Source organism: Petaurus breviceps, unplaced genomic scaffold (genome assembly GCF_028583685.1).
Source record: "Petaurus breviceps papuanus isolate PSGF00001 unplaced genomic scaffold, PetGlider_PUasm1.0 187, whole genome shotgun sequence".
NCBI lineage: Eukaryota > Metazoa > Chordata > Mammalia > Diprotodontia > Petauridae > Petaurus > Petaurus breviceps.
In genome coordinates, this window is record NW_027185799.1 from 15,125,775 (window position 1) to 15,146,857 (window position 21,083).

General features: G+C 37.3%; 1 protein-coding gene and 1 long non-coding RNA gene across 10 annotated transcripts in view; one reads left to right on the plus strand and one right to left on the minus strand.

Annotated features, from left to right (window-relative positions):
• Nucleotides 1-6,853, minus strand: part of LOC138163202 (uncharacterized) — a 75,442-nt gene extending 68,589 nt beyond the window's left edge. The window contains exon 1 of the long non-coding RNA XR_011168840.1: nucleotides 6,763-6,853. This is a non-coding gene — a long non-coding RNA (uncharacterized lncRNA). The remainder of the gene's footprint in view (nucleotides 1-6,762) is intronic.
• The window catches only part of FREM1 (FRAS1 related extracellular matrix 1), a 271,046-nt gene that overhangs the window by 117,306 nt on the left and 132,657 nt on the right, over nucleotides 1-21,083 (plus strand). For 8 of the 9 annotated variants that reach the window (XM_069090684.1, XM_069090690.1, XM_069090689.1 and 5 more), the window contains exon 2: nucleotides 15,276-15,776. In XM_069090684.1, coding sequence (XP_068946785.1) covers nucleotides 15,546-15,776 — 231 coding nt within the window. In that variant the 5' untranslated portion in view covers nucleotides 15,276-15,545. Of the gene's footprint in view, nucleotides 1-10,809; nucleotides 10,917-15,275; nucleotides 15,777-21,083 lie in introns of all 9 variants that reach the window. The other variant, XM_069090683.1, reaches the window with a different exon arrangement.

Here is a 21,083-nt window from a genome sequence, read left to right on the forward strand (position 1 = left end):
TAGATAGAGACTGGTAAACCTCTTCTGGAGAAGATTCTTGTTCAGGAATGGTGAAGACTCAATAATCTCTGGAGCTGCTTCCAACTCTGAGATTTCAAGAAATAACTTACTGCCTGTGTGACCTTGAGCATTTCACTGAACTTTTGTGTCTCTTAGTTACCTCATTTATGAAATGGAATTAGAAATATTTTGCTCGACTAATAGACAGAGATGGACCAGATATTTTTCAGATTTTCAATATTAATAGAGATTCAGTAATGGTTGTTACAGTGAATTAGAGAGAGAATGAACCACGTATATGATGCAACATGACTATTCCCTTTAAGGTATGTTTTCGTATTTAAAATTTAATTGATCCTGATTATATATATGTATGTATGTGTGTGTGTGTGTGTGTGTATACACACACATCTCACCGGTTTTATCATCAGGATGTGTTGTGTGTGTGTATGTAAGTAATTATTTATCAGCAATGTATATGCCAAGATCCAGAAATAACAACTTTGTAAATGGCCTAAGTCATTTGCAAATTTACAGGTGAGATATGCCCAAATGTGGATAAAAGCTCAACTCAGACTTAGGGGGAATAATGAAATCAGTTTTAAAATTAACTTGCTAGAATTCAAAGAACAAGGATCTTAATACCAGTGGAGTTTAAATAACTTTTGTTGTTAACAAAGGAATTAAAAGTAATTTAAAAAACTTTCATTAACCTAAAAATATATGTCACTACCTGACTTTGTTAATGATCTGGATGGAGAGTCCCAAGTTTTGCTGAGGAAATGTCTATAATAGGGAGAAAGAAAAAGGAAACTTTAGTGAAAAGTATGGAAGAACGTTCTCCCCACATCCGAGGAAGTAGTGTCATGGTGCAATGAGTAGAGTACTAGATTGGGCTTGAGAGAGACCTGAGTTAGAATCCTGGACAAATCATGACTTTTGTATAGCATTTTAGAGTATGTAAAATCCTTTATATACATTTTTGTTATTCTGTCCTTTGCAGCCATGTCCACTCTTCATGACCCCATTTGGGGTTTTCCTGACAGAGATACTGGAGTGATTTGCCAATTCTTTCTCCAACTCGTTTTATAAATGAGGAAAACTGAGGCAAACAGGGTTAAGTGACTTGCTCAGGGTCACATAGCTACTAAGTGTCTGAGGCCAGATTTGAATTCATATCTTCCTGACTTCAGGCCCAGCACTTTATCTAGTGTGCCGCCTAGTCACCCTATCTCAGTTGAAAAGTCCCAAGAAAGGAAAAACCAGAGATTAGATCTGAGCTAGTGTATTGTAATGAAGAAAGATTTAGCATTTGGAAATCTGTGTTCTAGCCCACTGATGCTACCTGTATTCAAATGAATTTGATTCAGCAAATCTTTATTAAGTACTTAGTACCCAAAGTGCTGTGCTAAGGGCTAGGAGAAAAACAAAATTAAATAAAGCAAAATAGTCTTTGCTCTCTAGGAGCTTACATTAGACTGGGGGAGGGGTGGGAGGAGCTGCAAACATTTTATTAAAGCACTGACTATCCTCAAGGGTACTCTAGATATGAAGACAAAGATGAAAGAGTATTCACTCTCTAGGAACTTGGTCTTCTTGGAGAGATGACGTGCACACAACTGATAATACAAAGTTATAAATACAAAGTAGAGTCAAGAGGGAGTTGGGTGATGAGATCAGGAGAGTTCCTTTCTAGGAGGTGTCCTCTGAGCTGTGTTTGGAAGGAAGCAAGGGCTGTTAAGAGACTGATGGGAAGAAAGGGGATATTCCAGGGATGGAGGAACATGGAGGGGAAAACATGGAGGCTGGAAGTGGAACGTCTCGTGGATTTGATGGACAAAGCAGTTAAGATCTCTGAATCATAGCTTTTTCCTGTCTAATGATATAGCATCCATCTAACATACTTCACAAAGTTGTTAGCCAAGGGCTTCACAAAGTGCCACATAAATGTGAACATTACATTTTCTTAGCCTAGCAAAAAGTATACAAGAAACGGGAATTTAAGTGAATGGCTATGGGTCCTATGGAATTGTGGAGAGAATCCTGTCAGCTATAGTTTTTTCAAGTAGGTCCAACCACGGTAAACCTCAGCTGGCAACAACAAACAACAGCTTGTGTGGACATGATGAAACTTTTATTAAGCTTTTTTTTGAAAGGACTGTTAATGAAAATTATTTTAAAACTTAATATTAAAATGAAAATGTCAACATTTTCTCTGCCTTTGATCAGATCTTACTTACATCCAGATTCCAAATGGAATGGTTTTTGCAAATGGATCTCTCTCTGTCTCTCTCTCTCTCTCTGTCTCTGTCTCTGTCTCTGTCTCTCTGTCTGTCTCTGTTTCTCTGTCTCTCCTCTCTCTCTATCTCTCTCTCTCCCTCTCTCTTTCTTTTTCTCTTTCTCCCTCTCTGTGTATATACACATATACATATAATATATGTTACATATAATATTATATATACTTACCATGTAAAATTATTTATGTGTATATGTATGTGTGTATATATGTGGTATGTCTATATATGTGTATACACACACATAGAGAAACAGAGATGAAAATGGAGAGAGATCCCACATAAAAATGTTGGGGCTTGATAAGTCAGTATGTTGAAAAATAAGGCTAAGATTTAAGATATAAAGTCAAAGGCCCATAGACTACTCAGATACCTTATTCCTATAAATGAATATTTTTTTGAAAGTCAGTAGACCTCATACTACTGTAGCCCCTGGGACTATACTAATAATATGCAAAAGAATGGGTCCTTTAACTTTGTGTGTGTGTGCGTGTGATGGACCTCTTTGGCAGTGCAGTGAAATCTATGGACTCCTCAGAATAAAGTTTCTTTTAGGGGGGAAGGCAGGGTAATTGGGGTTAAGTGACTTGCCCAAGGTCACACAGCTAGTAAGTGTTAAAAATCTGAGACTAGATTTGAACTCAGGTCCTCTTTACTCTAGGACTGGTGCTCTATTCACTGCACCATCTAGCTGCCCTGAGAATAAAGTTTTGAAAGCCTAAAATAAAACATATGGGATTGTAAAAGAAATAATAGAAAAATAAAGATGTATTTTTCTCCCATCCCACCCAGTTCACAGATTCCCCCATCCCTCCTGAAATTCATCCACAGACTCCTTGGTATCCATGGACCATATGTGTGTGTGTGTATGTATGTATATGGTATATGTGTGTGCATGTATGTATATGGTATATGTATATATATGTATGCTTATATTTATGTATTTGTCTATTGTGTGTATACACACACAAACACACACACACACATATATATGGGATACAGGGGAACATGGGTAAGAATCATATAGTATGAGAGGGTGTAGATGAGGTTGCTATGAAGGGATTATATGAAACAAAGGGGTCACAAATCCATTGAAGAAAGAGGAGCAGTATTTCACCTATCGTCTCTCATTTGGTTTTCTGTCCTGTGCTAAGGTTAGCATTGTCATCTCTAATTTTCAGTTGGGGAAACCGAGGCAGAGGATAAATTATTTGCCCAAGGTTACTAGTTAATTCTTGACCAAGGGAACCAACAGTCCAGGGTCTGGCACATAGTAAATTCATAAATGTGTGTCTCCTTCTTTTCTTCCTTCACATTAGCCATCACAGTTACACTGACTTGGATTTGGAAGATTTAATTATGGAGCAGAAGTCAGGAGATTCCCATTGACCTTCATCACATTTCTGGCCAAGGATCTAATTGGTTTTTCAAGTCCTTTCTGAAATATCAGCTTTCTTTCAATGCTCTGTTTTTTGTTTCTTTGTCCCTGTCTCTCTGTTAGTCTGCCTCTCTTTCTTGGAATATTTGGGTTACTCATGTACCTGTGGAAAACAAGGGTCAGTGCCTCTGGAGGTGCTTACATCAAGTGTACAGCACAATGAATGAAAGAAGATCTAATGAGAATTATTCTGATTTGTATAGACTTTGAATAAAACACAAGCTGAGTGATCATCTCCGTGACAATGCCCTATTTCCCCATGGCAAGGCTGTCCTGCAGCTGGTGCCTATTTTTTTTTCATGTCATGGACAGATTATTTCAGATTAGTCACAGAAGTATCATGTTTATACAGAAAATAAAGCACGCATGTTCTGTCAACTAGGTGGGATATGTCATCATGGGAAAATTGCTATTAATAATGTTTTTTTTCAAGAAAAATGGAACATTCCTAAGTTGTTTTATTCAATTTAGGAAATTTCTCAAGAAAAAGGGGCTAGATTAAAGAGGCTTTGTTTGAATTTGTGAGGAACAATTCAGAGAAAGGGTTTTTTTTTTCACTTTTCATAACAGTTTTCCTCTCATCTTGTTCTTATTGGTTTATACAGATGTATTTAGTATATGTATATATATAATTTCCTCATGAAGAAAAAATGCAGTGGTGGTGGGCAAAGGGCCAGTTGGGCTGGAGCCTGTTTATGGCAGGGCATGAAGACTGTGTCGTTCTGGGAAACAGCTGAACCTCACAAACCATGCAAAAAAAAATGCTTCTGTTGTGAAATCAACTTAAGATGGAAATGGTTAAGAAGTGGTTTATCAGCTCACTTGGGGTTATTTGGTAGGCACTTGTCCTGTTTTTATTTCTAGTTCCTCCTATATCACCTTCCCTAACTTTTTTCTGACCTTGTAAGAGGTTGTATCAGCAGTCCAAGCAAAGTATAGAGGGATAATGTGACTGATGGTCTGGCTTGGCACTTGGCTTTGGGCCCAGAAGTCCAAGTTCTAAAGGTGTACATGAGTCTTCAAACTAACAAACTTTTCTACACCCAGCCCAGTGACCTTATTTTTTTTTTTTTGCTTTTTGGAGGGCAATTGGGGTTAAGTAACTTGCCCAAGGTCACACAGCTAGTTTGTGTGTATGTGTGTGTGTGTGTGTGTGTGTGTTAAAGTGTCTGAGGCGGGATCCGAACTCAGGTCCTTCTGACTCCGAGCAGGCACTCTACTCACTGCACCACCTAGCCTCCCCTGAGCCCAGTGACCTTTAGAAAATGTATGGCAAATATAGTGCATAAATTACAAACTTCTGGGTTATGTGACCAACAAGATGGAAGACTAGACATTTTCCTTCAGTCTCTCCAACTCTCAAAAAAAGCCCCTAAAGAGGTCAAGGTAGCACAATTACTGCTGTTCCTGTAAGACAAGAGAGTAAGAAGTCTACCAAGGTAACAGCCATGTGAATTAACAGTAGGGAATGCTAATCTATGGCATTACCCACTCAGCACCCTTCACCCACCAACCTCCATAATCCAGTGGGTACACAAACTGATCCATGGGTTTGGGCTTTGGGACCTCCTCAAGAATGGCCCTCCTGCAGCTGCGCTCTCTTCTGGTGCTCCCCACCTCTGCCCTTATCCCAGCATCTGTTGAAATAAGCAGTGGATCAGACAGATGCCTGGAACATTCACTGTACCTTTCCCTAAGCTTGAAAAAAAAAAAAGAGGCAGACATGAACTCAGTTCAGCTAGAAGGTTAAAGAACAGAGGGAACTAGGAAGGGATACAGTCTGCAGAGCTGCAAACTATGTAAGGAAACAGGACTATACCTAGTACCAGGCTTGTTCACCTATAAACTACTTGGGGCAAGGCCTTAAGCTGATGAAAAGTCAGTTTTCCATCATGGGAGAAAATTGAGACAGTTTTGCTATCTAGTCCTGGGTGTTAACATAATATCAAAGGGGGAGCAATCAAAAGGTAAGTGACAAAGGAAAATAAGGAAAGAAGACTAAAATTACCAAAGATGTCAGGAAGAAGAAAATCCAGTTAATAGCCTAAAGAACAAAAAGATAATTCTAAGGAGAAGACCTTGAAGTTAGAAGGGGAGACGAGTAACAAGACGATATAAAAACTACAAATGTCTCAAAAGAGATATTTCAAGAAAAGGAAATTGAACCAACACCTGATGAAATGGAACCATATGGATTTTCCAGAGAATATGGAACTGTAGCAGGAAGGTCCAGAATGATTAAAGGGAGAAATGAGAATTTTAAAAGGAATGAAAAGAGGCGAATGGCAGAATTTAAGACTTCCATAGTGGAAATAATAGCAGAAGAGAAAAACAGGAATCCACAATGATGAGTCTCTCCACAGGAGTAAAATAGAGTAAAAAAAATATTAGGAATATAAATATACTGAAGTGAAGAATGTTCTGGAACATCTGTGCTCTGAAAAGGTTGGATTATATATACACATTTTTTTTTTTAAAAAGCAATTGGGGTTAAGTAACTTGTTCAAGGTTACATGGCCAGTTATTTTTGGGTGTGGTGGTAAGTATCTGAGCCCGGATCCGATCCCAGGTCATCCCGACTCTGGGGCCTGTGCTCTTACTCGCTGTGCTACCTGGCCATCCCTGAAAAGGTTAGATTATTATAGATAATTCTAAAGGTCATTTTCCCCTCTAGAAATTCTGATTATGTGGAATTTATATTGATGATCAATTTATTTCTGAGTACAACGCAAGATATTGACATGTCCATAAAAGCTCAAGTAATTTGTCTCCTGAGTGCCTGAGCTGTCACATTCTTTCTTCACCATCCTTTTTTCCCTATCCCATTCTTCTCAGGGACATAATAATAATTATTATTATTATATAACTATAATAATAATAAACATTTTTACATAAAACTTAAGGTTCTGCAAAGCACTTTGCCTACAATATCTCATTTGAATATCATAATGAGTCTTATAGATACATGCCACAAGTATTAGTACCCCCACTTCTCATTTAAGAAAGCTGAGACTCAGAGAATTTACTTACAGTTACAAAGACAGTATTAGAAGCAGCATCTAAACTCAGATCTCTTCTGAATTTAAATCTCGCACTCTTTCCACTGTACCAAACTGCCTTTGACACACACACACACACACACACACACATGCACATACACGCACACACACGCACACACACACAGCTGTCTTTGGAATGTCTTTCCCATCCCAAATGAAAACAGAACCCAAGGATGACCCTACAATGAGTATACAAGATCTTGTTTTTAAGATGGATGCTCAATTGTGTTTGGCTTTGAACTGAGAATCTCTCACTCTTATTGTGTAAATAAGGGGTTCTTTTAATTTGTTCTACAACATTTGAATTTGGTGCATTTGTTTGAAAGGCAGTATAGAAATAGTACTAGACCTGGAGTCATGAAGACATGGGTTCATGTCCCAATGCTAATACTTACTAGCATCGTGTCTAGGGACAAGTAACTTAACCTCAGTGATCCTCAGTTTCCCCATTTACAAATTGAAAAATAATTTCCATAGTAATTGCCTCATGAGCTTGTTATAAGCTACTAGTGGCGTAATGTCTGTGAAGGGGGATGGTTTGACACTCCACCACATTGAAACAACCAATCTACAAAATAGACTAAGTATTAAGGAATTGTCCTACAATGTCATTACAATATGTAGACAAGTACTCCACCAATTTGAAAAGACCATAGGATTTTGCATCATCAGATGAAAGACAGATCACACTACATGGGAAACATCTTGTGATTGTGTGGGGAGGCCATTTGGGCTACATATAAACAATAAATCATTTGAGTAGTGAGCCAGTCAAATGACAGAAAACTCTAGGAGCTGAGAATTCCAGGCTCCTGAAAGGGAATCACTCTTGGAGGAAGGAGAGAGCTTCCCAGTGTGCCACAGCTGGTGGCAGTAGCCAGCACAGTAGTAATTCATGGTAACATCTCCATGGGGAACTGAATAACACACCAAGGACCACTAGACACCCCAAGTAAAGTCAGCTTCAGGAAGTATGACTGTTGAAGGTGAAGAGAAGTGTCAGCTATGGACTCTATAAGGAGACCAGTCCCTTGAGCCCTTGGAGAGTTACATGTAAGGGGAAATTCATGAAGACTCCAATATGAAAAAAGGATTTCCAATAACCATAACCCCTTTATCACATGTATTCTCTAAAAGTGTGACCAAAGATGACCCTCTTCTTTATTTGAAGCAGCTTTTCCTGAGTACCTTGTATATGCAAGGGAGAGAATACCTTTGGTTTGTTAGGAATGTTTTTGTAACTACTATTCTTGTTATACCTTCTCAGTAAATATCTTTTCTTTTTATATATAATATTTTATTTTTCCCCCAATTACATGTTAAAACAATTTTTTAATGTCAAAAAAGTTTTGAGTTCCAAATTCTATTCCTCCCTTTCTCTTTTTTCCTTCCCTGATATGGTAAAAAAGATGACATAGTTTATACATGTGCAATCATGTAAAGCATTTCTATATTAGTAATTTCGTACAAGAAGGTTTGAATATAGAGGAAGGAAGGAAGGAAGAGAAAAATAAAGTGAAAATAGCATGTGAGTCTGTATTCAGACATTATTATTTCTTTCTCTGGAGATAGCATGCTACATCATGAGTCCTTTGGGATTGTCTTGGATCATTATATTGTTGAGAATAATTAATTAGCATCAATATTACTAGCTAATAGTTTATTATACAACATTCTCCTGGTTCTGCTTACTTCACTTTGCCTCAGTTCATGTTTTGTAAGTCTTTCCAGATTTTTCTGAAATAATCCTCACAATCATTTACCACAGCTTGTTTAAGCATTCCTCAACTGATGGGCATCCTCTCAATTTCCAATTCTTAGCCACCATAAAATAAATATATATATATATATTTTTTAAAAGCAATTGGGGTTAAGTAACTTGCTCAAGTTTACATGGCCAGTTATTTCTGGGTGTGGTGCTAAGTATCAGAGCCCAGATTTGATCCCTAGGTCATCCCAACACTGGAGCCGGTGCTCTTACTCGCTGTGCTACCTGGCCACCCCTAAGCAATTGGGGTTAAGTAACTTGCTCAAGGTTACACGGCCAGGTGTTTCTGGGTGGGTAATAAGTGTCTGAGCCCTGATTCGATCCACATGTCATCTCGACACTGGAGCCGGTGCTCTTACTCGCTGTGCTACCTGGCTGCCCCCGATATTTTTTTCTTAAAGCTAATTAAGTCTGGCTGATCAATTGTTAGTGGTGAGTTCTACCCACCAGTAGGGGCCAATGAGCAATAGTACTAGAAACTCAGCTCCTCAGTGACCCCTAGAATTCCAAGAATAGTAAATTTGCCTCCTGGGGAATTTAGCCAGGCTGCCAATGTGAGGAGGAGTTGGGGAAGTGGCCCCAGAGGTGGTGTAAATTATAAAACACTAGTAACTTGTAAATAGTAACTAGTAAAAGACTAGTAACAGCGACAGACTCTTTCACAAAAGCCGAACTCACATCCTTTGATTTTTCTTTAGAGCAAAAGTTCTTAACCTGGGCCATGAATATATCTCATAGGGCCCATGGAACTTATTTGAGAGAGAAAAATTTCATCTTTATTTTTATTAACCTCTCATTGGAATGTAGCATTCCCTTAAATTATGAACATAGGCTCCCCAGTTGAGAAATGGTCAAATTTTGTGAGTAGAGAAGATATAACCATAAGGAGAAACACTCCAAATAACTAATAATTCGAGAAATACACATTAAAACAACTCTGAATTTTTCCTTTATACTCATCAGATTGGCAAAGTTGACAAAAAATAAATAAAATAAATATTCAATGGGTTCCACAAAAACAGGTATGTTGATGCACTGTTGGTGGAGCTATGAATTGGGTCAGCTGTTCTGGAAATCAGTTTGGAACCATACCTCAAAAGATACTAAATTGTGCATACCTTTGTGATACCACTATTGGACCAGTACCTTAAAGAGATCAAAGAAAGAATAAATGGACCCATATATACAAAAATGTTTATAACAGTTCTTTTTGGCGTGACAAAGAACTAGAAATTATGGGGGTTCCATCAAGTTAAAGTATAATAATGTGATAGAATATTATTGTTCTAGAGATGGTCTTAGAGAAATACAGGAAGATTTGAATGAACTGATACAGAGTGAAATGATCAGAACTAGGAGAACAATTGATACAGTAACAACATTGTAAAGACAAACAACTTGAAAGACTTAAGAACTCTGATCAACACAATGACCAACCATGATTCCACGGGATTAATGATGAAACATGGTGCCTGCCTCCTGACACAGAGATGATAGCTGCAGGATGAAAATTGAGACATATTTTTTTATATTGCTAATATGGGGATTTTGTTTTGCTTGACTATGCATATTTTCTTTTATGAGAATTTTGTTTTTCTTTTTTGCTCCAGGGAGAGGTGAGAGGAAGAGACAATAGATTTTTATGAATGGAAAAAAAGCAAATTGAAAAATAAAAATGAAGATGTTAAAAATATTAACGTAGAAGACAAAACATTGGTTTTCACCTGATTACTAAAGGGATCCATGATACAAAAGAGGTTAAGAGCCTCTGCCTTAGAGAAATTTGTCCAGCCTTTCTTCAGTATGGAATGTAGATGAGGAACTAGAATAAACAATTCACTCCTTTTTCTTTTTTGTTCTTTTAAAGTGACTATATATACATCAGGATGTTAGTACTTACACAGAACATGTTTCTTACCTGCTTGAACTTAGACCATATCTCTAGAGTTAAGGAACATGTTTAGCCATGTAATTTGAAAAATCAGCTCTTGCCCCCATATCATGTTGAACAGGAAACTAGGACCTTTGACTGATTAATGATAAGCTAAATTGAATACCTAACTTGAAGAACAATGAAATGTTTGATGAATATTGAAAAAGCCATCCTTTCCCATAAAACAAAGCCAAGAAACATGTGATATCCTTTTATTGACGATATGGATTGAAACAGAGTTGGTTAGCCTTCTAGATCTCTAACAGGAAACAATGCACTCTTTGAGTAAATTGATTCTATTTTTGGTCTTATTTTAGGAAATACTAAATTGAAATCCCTTTTTAGAAACTTGAAATGCAAATTTGGAAAATGAGATAACCCCACCCCCAGACTGAGTCGTGATGGCTTTTTTTCTTCTTAAAAGGTGTGTGTGTGTGTGTGTGTGTGTGTGTGTGTGTGTGGGTGTGGGTGTGTGGGTGTGTGTGTGTGGGTGTGGGTGTGTGTGGGTGGTGGTGGTGGTGGTGATGGTGAGAGAGGGAGAGGCTAGTAATTCACCCAAGATCAGGAACTTGAATCCAGATCAAAGCACTTGTTTCTCTACACCATCATATAATTCAAGACATTCCTGGGTTTTTAAAGAGAATTTGTTTCAGCTGTTGGCTGAGTGGGTGGCAGGGGAACACAATTCCAGGAAAACATACATATCCATCTCTGCCAAGGGTAGTCTTTAGGGGAGACTGATAGGAGGTAAAGACTTAATCCTTTTGTAAGCCCCCCCACCCCGAATGGTGAAATCAAATCCACTCACTCTGTACATTTATAATTTCCTACTGTTCAAAATTCGATTTGTGTCCAACAGCCTCACATCATGTGGGCTGGTACACCAGGGGAGATGTATTTACCTGCATCTTATACTTTGATAACCACAAGGCTCACTTTTACTGAAGAAAGAATATATGGTAAAGTGAAAAGTATTCCTGCCCTTGGTACAAATCCCAGCTTTATTGCTTAATACCTGTATTGAAATCACTTCATTTCTTTGGGACTCAGTTTCCTCATCCATAGACCAAAAGGATTAGAATAGATAATCTCCTGGGTCCCTTTATGAGTCTGGTAGACTGTTTCATAGTATTTCTAGTCCAGGCTCAGTGTTGTATTTTATTCTCAGTTTTGTGTAAGGATGTGTTTTTAGGAATTCTTACATGTCTCTTACATTAGAACAGTGTATTTGGCTTCTCTAAAGAGATTTACTCTAAGATCTTACCAAAACCAGCTTTTAATGTAGTATATATATTTTTTAAAAATATTGATTTTAAATTATATTTTTACATATAATATATAAATACAAAGTCACACAATCAGGTATGAAATTGAAACAAAGGAAGTAGAAGAAAGGTTTCCCCAGGTACTTGAGATAAGCTGATAATTACAATCAGATATTACATTTAATTTAAAAAACTTGTTGGTTGCTGAAGCTAGAAGAGAAAAACATCTCATAGCTTCCATTTTCTGAAAAGAGGATATGGAATCGTTAGAGGCAAACTTAACTAGGGCTTAATTTGAGCAGGAATTTATCATGTAGGTTCTTATATTTTGTAGAGGTATGAGATTTAAAAAAACCTGGATATTTTGATTTCTGCTTAAAGAAGTTAGATAATTAACTTATTAAATGTGGATGATCCATCCTCATGTAAGTACAGAATGTGGAAAGTCTATATGTATGCATAGTTAACATGGTCATTAGACTTTTCAATTTAATTAAGTAAACATCTAGGCCCTGGGGACACTGACAATAAATAAAATAATATTTGTCCTAAGGGATCTTACATTCTATTCTTTTTAGTTCAACAAAAATTTATTTAATACCTGGGGAGCCTTTGCCTGTTGATAGATTATTGTCTATTTATGATCGAATATTTTATGATTAAATATTTTAGTTCATGCCCAGAGTAGAGATATTCTATGTTGTAGATTTAAGAGAGAAATCATATGCTATAGATGTGATATTGGTGGGGGTGGACGTGGTCACTCTACTGAAGACACACAGACACAGACACATACAAACCTCATTCTTGAATAAGAATCCTCTCTAGGGAACTTAGATTCTTTTTCTGGGATAAGTTGGGCTAAGATGACCCCTCAGGTTCCTTCCAGCTCTGAGATTTTATGGAGTTTGAGAGTCAGAATTGCATTTGGACAATTCATTTCATCACAGACATGGGCACCTAGGCTGGTTATATGTAGGCTGAGCCAATGTTGATTATATTTGTAGATTCATGTGAACATGGTACTTAGTGGTTCCATAAAAAAAATGGATGATTCTTAAAACTGCAGCTCCCTTTAGGGGTAAAGTGATGCAAATAAGCTACCTGGGGGGAGGGATTATTGTTTGCTTTAGGTTTGTATCCCAGAACTTACCACAGTGCCTTATACATAGTAGGTATTTACTAAAGGCTTATTGATTTGAATGTCACACATAGCAATTGTTACAATGGGGTAGATTTTCCTAAGTGTTAATATTATAGATTTGTGTTAAAGACCAATGTCCTAAAAGACATATTGATCTGTATCCTCTTCTCAGGCACCAAATTTAAAATATTTGTATATAAAATGATATACCCTTTCAAAAAATTTCATTAGTGTTTTGGTTGTCTAAACCATAAATTAAACCTCAGGTGTTTCAAAGGTTGTCATGGAATATGTAGACAATCGGATAAATGTGAAATGTACTATTTAAAAATATCTATATAGAATTTATAATTTCAAACTCTATGTTATTTTATTCTTTAAAACAGATCTGTTGGGCAAGGAGAAGTCAGTGTATCATCTCCATTTTACAGATGGGGGTAACTGAGACAGAGAGGTCAAGAGACTTGTCCAAAGTCATGCTGCTAAGAAGTAGTTGAAGAAGGTTTCCACTCCTGGCAATAGGACTCTAAGTTTTATCCTTTTTGAAATAGAGGCCTCACTTTGGTTAATGAAATATGGGAAGTACAATTAATACTTTAGCATACATGGTCTACAGGTCTACATGTCCACTCATTTTTAGGCATATTTATAGAAGTATTTGTAAGCCATTTCCATACTTAAAGGAACATTTCAATTTGTCTGAGGAAATAATCTTTATAAACATTCTACACCGAATAACATTTCCCTCTCAGTCACTCTTATTGTGTAGAAAAGCTTCAAGTTGTACCCATTATACAGATTTTTAAGCCTGGTAGGTATATTATATTATCTTTGTCCTGATTTTGTTTTTCAGTTGGAGAGCACTAGTAGAGTATATTGATATGGCAACGTTAGTAGAGACAATTTATCAGAGAAGTGAGAGTGTCGGAGCTGTGGTATAGTAGGCTTGTGCGTGTATCATAAGCTGTGTGACCATGGTCAAGCCCATTAATCTCATTGAGCCTGTTCGCTTTTCTGTAAAATACAAATAAAAGTCCTTGTGATGACTACATCACAGGGATGTTAGAAAGATGAAATATATGTCTCCGAAATTCTAAAGTGGCCCACTTTCATTGGTAGATAAAGCGTCTTCATCTGGAAGTGTCCTCTATGAGTGAAATTCATAGATTCAAGACTGAATTCCTATCCTGTGGAAATTACAGTATATTTATTATATTACTGTATTAACAATAATTTATATTATAAAACTTAGGTAAAATAGCCATTTAAAAAGATTAGATAAAGGTAAAACAATACTTGAATCTAGAGTTAATAGGGACCCACTAGAGTTTGAGTAGTACTGTAACAAGGTTGCCACAGAGAAAGTTGCCACAGTTTGGCTGGGTGGAGAATGGATGGGAGTAGGGAGAATCTTGAGACCCAGAAACCAAATAAGGAGGTTATTGCTAAAGTACAGCTCAGAAATGAAAAAGACCTGAATTAGGCTAATGCCTAGTGAGTGGATAGAAGGGGATGAATGTGAGAGATGTTTTGGTGGAAGAATTAACACTAGTAACTCATTGGGATGCATGAAATAGGGAGAATGAGGAGTCAAAGATGTGAACCTTCGTATCTCAAAAAAAATTAAAAAAAAGTGATGTCCTTGACAGAAATAGATAAGTTCAAAAGAGAAGTGGGTTCAAAAGAAACTTCAAAAGAAGTTCATAAGAAAACCGATATCTATGAACTTTAAAAAAAATTGATAGCTGTTTTCTGGTATTATTGATTTCCTTGGTAATCTCTATGTATTTGTGTGTTTAAACACATTGTTCCTATTGGGAGTCCATTGACTTCACCAGACTGCCCAAAAAGTTAAGAATTCTTGATCTGGTTCCTCCTAATTACAAGTCTAATGCTCATTCTACTACACCTCCCTTCCTCCTTTCAGCGATCCCTTTTAGGGATAGTCATTTTCAAGCAATATGCAGAGGCAAGCTAACCTTGTCCCCTTGGTAAAACAATTAGCTAGTATTCTCTTCATAGGTCAGGACAAAGAAATAGAAGATGGGAGTTCAGTAACTTTCTCCAGATTAAGAGGGAATAAGTCATATCCATTTATCTTGAGGTCAAAGATAGGAATTCTCCTATGGGACCACCCAGTCACTATTGAGATTGTTTTTAAGAAAGTCAGGAAGCCAGAGTCCCACAAGCAGGATAATGAGTTGACCCCGTCATCTTTCAGATGTGCTGAGAGGTCAGGTTAGTTTATTTGTTTTTAATTTACCTGAAATGAGAGGAGTTTTGAAAGATTCCTTTGTCACTTGGATCTCCTGAGTAACAATGCCGGGTTTTTTGCTCTCTCCTCTTTCCCCCCCTACCCTTCTCCTATTTGCAGGATTAGAAAAGCACTCAGAAAGCCTATTAATCTTTCTGGCGTTGTCAGGATTGATCAGCGAGTTTTATTAAAAAAGCTCCAGGATTTCTTGAAAGGCCTCATTCTCCAGATTTCAAGAAGGGGGAGCCTGCAGCAATCTCTGTGCATGTTGTCCAGATCCTTCCCCCAGCCTAGTCCCCTGGAGTATGTGTTGATGGTCCTGAAGGAGAGAGGGAAGCCTTCTTTTCTTCAAGCCTTTTTCCTGGAAGGAAGCTGGTGACCCCTGATAACATGAACCTTCTTAGAGCCAGTGGGGTGTTTCTCTGCCTTCTGCTTGTCCTGCAAAGCGCCAGCTCATCTTTCATCAGTGTCAACCGGGGAGTGAAGGTGGCAAAGGGCCGCTCTGCTTTTCTGTCAAGGGAAGATCTGCAGTTTTCCATACCCAAGGAAAAAGATGCCTGCAAAGTGGAAGTTGTGATGAATGAACCAATAACCCAGAGGGTTGGGAAACTCACTCCACAGGTACCAGGCGTTTTCTGTTCCATACCTTTACATGTAGGTGTATGTGTGCATGCATGTTTTATTTATCTGGTGAGTATTCACCCTCCAGGCCTGTGCTCATTCACCAGCAGAAGCATGTAAAAATGAGTAAATAAATTCTCCAGATAAGAGCTAAAATTGTGTCTTAAATGTCACCAGTGGAACAAAGTCATACTAGGCCTTAGGGAGAGGAAGAAGGGAAAAAAGAGTTGAGGAAGAGGAAGAAGGTAAGAGAGAAAGAACATGTTTGTAGTTACAGATATGTTCTAAAATCAGATCTAAATTTGTCTTTTTGTAAATCTCAGATCTCCTTTAAATTACATCAAATGAGCTTACCTAGAGGTAGCTAGGTAGCACAGTAGAGTGCTGGGCCTGGAGTCAGGAAGGCTGAGTTCAAATGTGACCTCAGACATTTACTAGCTGTGTGACCCTGGGCAAGTCATATAACATCTGTTTGACTCAGTTTCCTCATTTATAAAATGGTGATAATAATAGTACCTACCTTCCAAGGTTTTTGTAATGATCAAATAAGACAGTAATTGTAAAGCACTTAGCACAGTGCCTGGCACATAGTAAGCATTATATAAATGTTAGCTGCCCCCCCCCCCCACATCATCATCATCATCATCATCACTGTCACTATGTGGTACAATAGAGTTCAGAGTGTCAAACCTGAACTCGGGAAGTCCTGAGATCAAATCCATCCTCATATACTTACAAGTTGTATATGACTCTGGGCAAGTCATTTAACTTCTATTTGCATCAGTTTCCTCAAGTATAAATTCAGGATAATGAGACTACCTCCCTTATGTGATTTTTATGAGGATAAAATGAGATGATATTTTTAAAGCACTTTGCAAAACTTTAAAAAAGTTTAAAGCACTTTTAAAAAAGTACTACATAAATACTGCCTCTTATTCTTGTTACTATTAAGGACCATCCCATAGTCAGGGCTTTTGTAAAGTGGGAAAATCATCCTTTTAACTTACTAGTTTTCAATATGGTGCCAGGGAAAGAGCCTTGGAGCTGGAGACAAAGTCTTTTTTTGTTCTTGGATCTGCCAATCCCTTACAGTGTGACCTTAGGAAAATCCCTTTACTTCCCTGGGTGTCAGTTTCCCAGTCTGTAAAATGATAGAGTCACTCTATATGACCTCCAAGGTCATGATCCCTAGATTTTTATTTTCATTTTTTTTCCAGTGTGGATTTTTTTAAAGTGTGGGGCATGACGGGGCACACTAATAAAAGCTAAAATTGGGGCGGCCAGGTAGCACAGCGAGTAAGAGCACGGGCTCCAGTGTTGAGAAGACCTGGAGATCGAATCCTGGGCTCAGACACTTAGCACCCACCCAGAAACACCTGGCCGTGTAACCTTGAGCAAGTTACTTAACCCCAATTGCTTAGGGGCGGCCAGGTGGCTCAGCGAGTAAGAGCACCAGCTCCAGTGTTGGGATGACCTGGATCAAATCCAGGCTCAGGTGCTCAGCACCACACCCAGAAATAACTGGCCAAGTAACCTTGAGCAAGTTACTTAACCCCGATTGCTTAAAAAATAAATAAATAAAAGCTAAAATTTCTATAGCATCATAATTCTTCACTAAAATGCTTTCAGCATAGTCACTTTGTGAGTGCAAGCATTATTATTCCTCTTTCATGAATGAGGAGTTCGAGGGTCCATGGGGAAGAAACTTACTTGCCTGTTATCATGCAGCTAGTAAATGAAAGATGTGAGACTTGAACTCAAGTATGTATCACTAACAACACCACAGGCTTCTTTTCCCTCATGTAGATTCAGTTTTCCCCAAAATGAAAGAAAAACATATGTACGACTCAAAACCATGTGTCACTCTGCCAGGAGGTCTGGGGAACTTGAACCTTGTTGCTGAACTGAAGGTATCCTTAGCCCCTCCACTGACTGAAGCAGGCACACTCTGATTTTGGTAAAAGGTTTGTTAAAACCTTTTATGTCTTAAATGTCACAGGAGGAGGATAATGATGTGTTTCAGACAAAATTAAAAGTGGCTAAATTTTTTTCTCTGTTTAATTTGGGTGGTTAGTTATGGACCTCTCTTTTTTTTTTTTTTATCATCACATTCTGTTTCTAGCCCAATTTAGAAAAAATCACATCACAGAAAGGACACCCTTTGGTGTAGTCAGACCTTCTGTAGCAGCAATCAGATACTCAAATTCTCCTGAGAGCTTGTACTACTCTGAGATTTGTGCTTCAATTGGCCAGCCAGAGAACTTTAGATGAGACTGAAAATGCTGAAGGAAGATCAACCACAGCTGCTTCAGGCTGTTGGGCAACAGTTCCAGTTTTCTGGACTTTTAACAGCCATGCACTCACCCCTCAGTCTGTCACATTACATTGTATTTTGATAATCGAGTCTGTAAGATTGAGAATTTGAGGATTGAGACCTGGAAGGCATGTCAGAAATTGCCTTGTCATGGGTTAATAATATTTAGCATCTATATAGCATTGTAAAGTTTGCAAAACACTTTACATAGGTTATCTAATAATAATAGCTTACATTTATATAGTGCTACCATTTGCCAGGCTGTGCTTTATTTAATCCTTATAATCTCATGTAATCCTTATGACAACCTTTGGAAATAGGTGCTATTTTTACCCCACCTCCCCTTTATAGACAAGAAAACTGAGGCAAAGAAAGGTTAGGTGACTTGCCCAGGGTCTCCCAACTGGTACAGTCTGAGGCAATACTTGACCTTCAATACTTGACCTCAATACTTGACCTTCCTGACTCCAACTCCAGCTTTCTATCCTCTGTGCCACCTGGGTGTCTGGGGAGATTGGATCATTATAGATTTAGAGCCAGAAGATATCTTAGAGGCTATTTCATTCTACCTTTTCATATTTATAGATGAGGAAATTGAGACCCATGGGAATAGAGTACATGCAAGGAAACAGAAATATGCTGGAGGGAAGATGGGGAGCTCTTATAAGATCTTTGTAACTAGTTCTAAAGCACTGTAAACAATAATCTGTTTGTTTATTGATTGTAAACTGTAAAGTACTGTAAACAATAATAACTAGTGCTTTGAGGCTGGCTAAATGTTTGACACATACTGTCAGATTCGATCTTCACAACAGCCCTATAAAGTAGATGCTATTTTTACCTCAGTTTTACAGAGCAGGAAATTAGGCGGAGAGAGGTTAAGTCCCTCGCTCAGGGTCACACAGCTAGTAAATGTCTGAGACAGGATTTGGATTTAAATCCTACCAATTCTTGTCACTGTGTCAGTGTTCTTATCATCGATGGTTGCTATAGAGTCGATTGGCACCCTGAAGAAAATGGAAGCATGTCTTTAAACGTCTAGAATATATATTTTTCAAGGATAAATCTGATGAAATAGTGGTTGTCAGACTCAGAAAATTCTTTTGGATCTGGATAAACCTATGAAATATTAAGAATTTCACCTTCATTTTAACTACAGTTTTTTAAACTTTCAGAGTTATGCAAAAACCAAAACCATTTGTTTTTAAATCTACAAAGCTGCCAATCGGTTCTTCATATTATTGTGTTCTGATATTTCCTGGTCATTGTAGACTCACCTAGAAGGGGGATGATTCATTAATTTTTTTTTAAATCAAAGGTCAAATGTTGTTGGAAATTGTGGTCATGTTTCTCTAGACTGGTTCAGGTATCCTTAGGTATTCGGTTTTCATGGCATTTTCCCTCCTAAGGAGGCCCAGACAGGTTATTCTTTAATATAGTTTTATAGTAAATTTAGACCAAAGCTTGTGTAAACCACTTTTCTGGAGAGACAATTGTATTAACAATACCCTGCTGGGTAATGAACAGTTTCATGTGGTTTGCACAGAAAATGTTTTGTTTAACATCTGCTCAATTAGCGTTTTTATTTCATTACTGAAGTTTGTCTTAGAACCAACAGGTTTAATTTCCTATCAGATATTTGAAAAAGGATTTAGATTGGCACACACAAAGTGCATTCTGTTCAGAGATATCCCTTGATATATTCAATTAGGTGAACTCCAGGACTCCATGTCTTCCTAGGTTTTAGAAGTTAGCTTTTTTATAAAATTCCCTACATTTGTTAAAAATGGGAAATTCATCTTTGTATCCCCAAGCACACAGTAGGAGCTTAACATATATGTTGAAGTGTCTCATCAAACATTTTTTAGGGAATGGCAAAGCACCTTCAACCCCATATCTAATAGGAAATGCAACATTGAGAAAGTGTCTCTAGTTTGAACTGGTTCACTGTCATTAAAGTGAGTAATGAGTTAGGAATGTGTGACAATTTAATTATAAATTGTAATTGAAAAGCAGTTGAAGTGGAAAAAAACAAAGCTAGACAGTAATTAGAAAAAGATTTAGCTCTCCTTTGTTTTAGTTAGTAAATTTATAGACAATTATGGTTGTCGCCTTTTATAAAAGGAAAACATATTAGGAAACATAAAACAGATGTTTCTTTTAACAAAGCAGATTGTCTCTTTTTTACAATGACTATTTGTCAGTAAGATGGAGAAAGGCCTTTTGTTTATCTTTTTCCTTGTTGTCAATTAAAAAGAGAAACCAATGATGTCTCTGGAAAAAAAAAATCGCTTCTATCAGTGATAAACTTACCTTGGGAGTGGATTGTATTGACTCACAATGTTTGAGATTGTGTAAATGTAAGCTTTCAAACTCAAAAGCCAGATATCAAACATTGAGATGCCTGGAATAGCTTTTCTATAGTAGACCTGAGCTAAAGATTAAAGAAAGCCTTTATAAAAAGAGTATAGGGTTCCTGAAGGAAATAATTACCAATTTTTTCACCTATTGTGGTCAAATTACATCAGTGAAATTTGTGTAATTTTAACTAAATGCAAGTCTTTGTTGATCTTCCTGTTCTCTTCTGTGATAATTTTTTATGAGAGTGTTAATAAAGACAGTTTATAGAAGTGAATGGAAATTCTAAAAACAAACACACATTACCACTGTCAGGGGCTTTATCTTTCAATACAAAGGATGGTGATGACGATGCATGTGTCTGTGTGTATATATGTGTACAAATATACATACATATCTATGTGTAAATATTCATGTATGCACATATGTGTACATTTAGATATCTTTCTCCATCTCACTAACAAAATCATTGTAAAAAAGAGACAGTATGCTTTGTTTAAAGCATATATATGCATGTGTGTATATACATATGCACACACACACATATACGTGTGTAGATAAGTAGACAGACAGACAGACAGATAGATAGATAGATAGATAGATAGATAGATAGATAGATAGATAGATAGATAGAT